This window comes from Balaenoptera borealis, assembly GCF_965194805.1.
Source record: "Balaenoptera borealis genome assembly, chromosome: 7".
Classification (NCBI taxonomy): Eukaryota; Metazoa; Chordata; class Mammalia; order Artiodactyla; family Balaenopteridae; genus Balaenoptera; species Balaenoptera borealis.
The window spans coordinates 98,927,584-98,929,876 of NC_138864.1; the positions used below are offsets into that span (position 1 = coordinate 98,927,584).

Here is a 2,293-nt window from a genome sequence, read left to right on the forward strand (position 1 = left end):
TAATGAGAGAAATCAAATGTTTGTTTATTTTTTATATACATTTCCAATGCTGTGATACTCAAGCTTTAATTATTATTATTCCATCTGAGTGATTTGTAGCCATTTAAAGGTGAACAAATACATGAAGCATAAAGGCTAGATAATCATTTGAAAAGTATTCTGTCTAGATATAAATGCAGCTCTGTTATTCGAGTGTATGAGGTGACCATGGAAAAGGTTGGTGATGGAGAGAAGAGAACATATTTCAGCTTTTAAAGAACTGATGTACTGAGCCATCTAGCGACCTCTTTTCTTGGAACGCGAGGCGCAGGAGGTCCCGTCCATGGACCGATCCGCGGTGGCGAGGGTGGGCGCGGTAGCGAGCGCCAGCGTGTGCGCCGTCGTGGCGGGGGCGGTGCTGGCCCAGTACATTTTCACCTTGAAGAGAAAGACGGGCCGGAAGACCAAGATCATCGAGATGCCTATATCCAAGCCCTGCATCTCTGGATACTGCTTACTACCTATGCTGTTGTTCTAGGACATGTTCAAGGACAGAGGAACTCAGAGTACTCTAAGGAAGATTGGATAACCAAGAAATGCCTAATCAAGATTCTGCTGTACATGTGAAAATGATGCCAGAATTCCAGAAAAATTCAGTTCACATCAAGAACCCTACAAGAGTAGAAGAAATTATCTGTGGTCTTATCAAAGGAGGAGCTGCCAAACTTCAGATAATAACAGACTTTGATATGACACTGAGTCGATTTTCCCACAGAGGGAAAAGATGCCCATCATGTCATAATGTCATTGACAACTGTAAGCTAATTACAGATGAATGTCGAGAAAAGTTACTGCAACTAAAGGAAAAATATTATGCTATTGAAATTGATCCTGTTCTTACTGTAGAAGAGAAGTACCCTTATATAGTAGAGTGGTATACTAAATCACATGGTTTGCTTGTTGAACAGGCTTTACCAAAAGCCAAACTTAAAGAAATTGTGGAAGAATCTGACATTATGCTCAAGGACGGATATGAGAATTTTTTTGATAAGCTGCAACAATACAGTATTCCTGTGTTCATATTCTCAGCTGGTATCGGTGATATACTAGAGGAGGTTATCCGTCAAGCTGGTGTTTATTATCCAAATGTCAAAGTAGTGTCCAACTTCATGGATTTTGATGACAATGGGCTGCTCAGAGGATTTAAAGGAGAACTAATTCATGTGTTTAACAAAGATGATGGATCCTTGAAGAATACGGAATATTTCAATCAACTAAAAAACAGTAGCAACATAATTCTGCTGGGAGACTCCCAAGGGGACTTAAAAATGGCAGATGGAGTAGCCAATGTTGAACACATTCTGAAAATTGGATATCTAAATGATAGAGTGGATGAGCTTTTAGAAAAGTACATGGACTCTTATGATATTGTTCTAGTAAAAGATGAATCATTGGATGTAGCCAACTCTATCTTACAGAAGATTCTATAAACAAGCATTCTTCAAGAAGACCTCTCACCTGTGGGTGCAATTGATGCAAGAGCTGCTCATCTGTTCATCTTGTTAAAAGATTTTATTTATAATATATTCTTGATCTTGAAGTTTTTCCTCTATACTGCTGAAGTATTTTCAGATTTATTGAATCCATCAAGTGGAAGCTCCTTTTTCTCCATCTCTCTCAACACACTCCTCACTATATTTTTTAACAGATTAAAAAAAAACTTAGAGCAAAAATTTGAAGAATAACTCCCTACATTTCCATAGTGAATTTTGTAGCTTAATGTTATTATGACATTTTTGAGAAGTCTTTTTACATTGGGAAAGTTTGTAGACGGTTAAAAAGTTTTATGAAATGGTGAAATAATGTGCATGATTTTAAGTGTTGTCATTTTTATAATTTGGGTGAATTATGCTGATGGATTAACCATCTCCTAAAATTGTGTTATGTTTGGTTATTTTGTTTGGTGAAAATCGATATTTACCAAAAAACATTGGCACTTGATGTTTGAAAAAAAATCTATTGGTATCTACATGCCACTAATCATTACAGAATGTTCTATATTGAAGCACTGATGATAAAAATGAAATGAAAAGCCTTTTTAATTCTGTCAAGACTATTATTATTCATTCAACAGAACCTGCCATGTTTTTGTGTGTGATGTATGAATCCTAAGGTCCTTGTCATAGTGGCTATTTAGATTATTTTCAGATTTACACACTATAAAAATAAAAAGTTTTTTGCAGAAAAAAAAAAAAAAAGAACTGATGTACTGAATAGAGGAGTAAAGAAAGATTGGACATGAAAGAAAAGATAG

The 2,293-nt window shown here is 35.9% G+C and overlaps 1 protein-coding gene across 2 annotated transcripts; it reads left to right on the forward strand.

Moving 5' to 3' along the window:
* The first annotated feature begins 276 nt into the window (after positions 1-276).
* LOC309632479 (cytosolic 5'-nucleotidase 3A-like) lies at positions 277-2,074 on the forward strand. Of its 2 annotated transcripts, none has more exons than XM_082400139.1 (2): positions 277-460; positions 711-2,074. In XM_082400139.1, exons 1-2 carry the CDS (start codon positions 323-325, stop codon positions 1,467-1,469), a joined length of 897 nt encoding a protein of 298 aa, XP_082256265.1. In that variant the 5' UTR covers positions 277-322; the 3' UTR covers positions 1,470-2,074. The 2 variants fall into 2 exon arrangements, with proteins under 2 accessions (XP_082256265.1, XP_082256264.1); XM_082400138.1 differs by having other exon boundaries at positions 322-459; positions 556-2,074.
* The last annotated feature ends 219 nt before the right edge of the window (positions 2,075-2,293 follow it).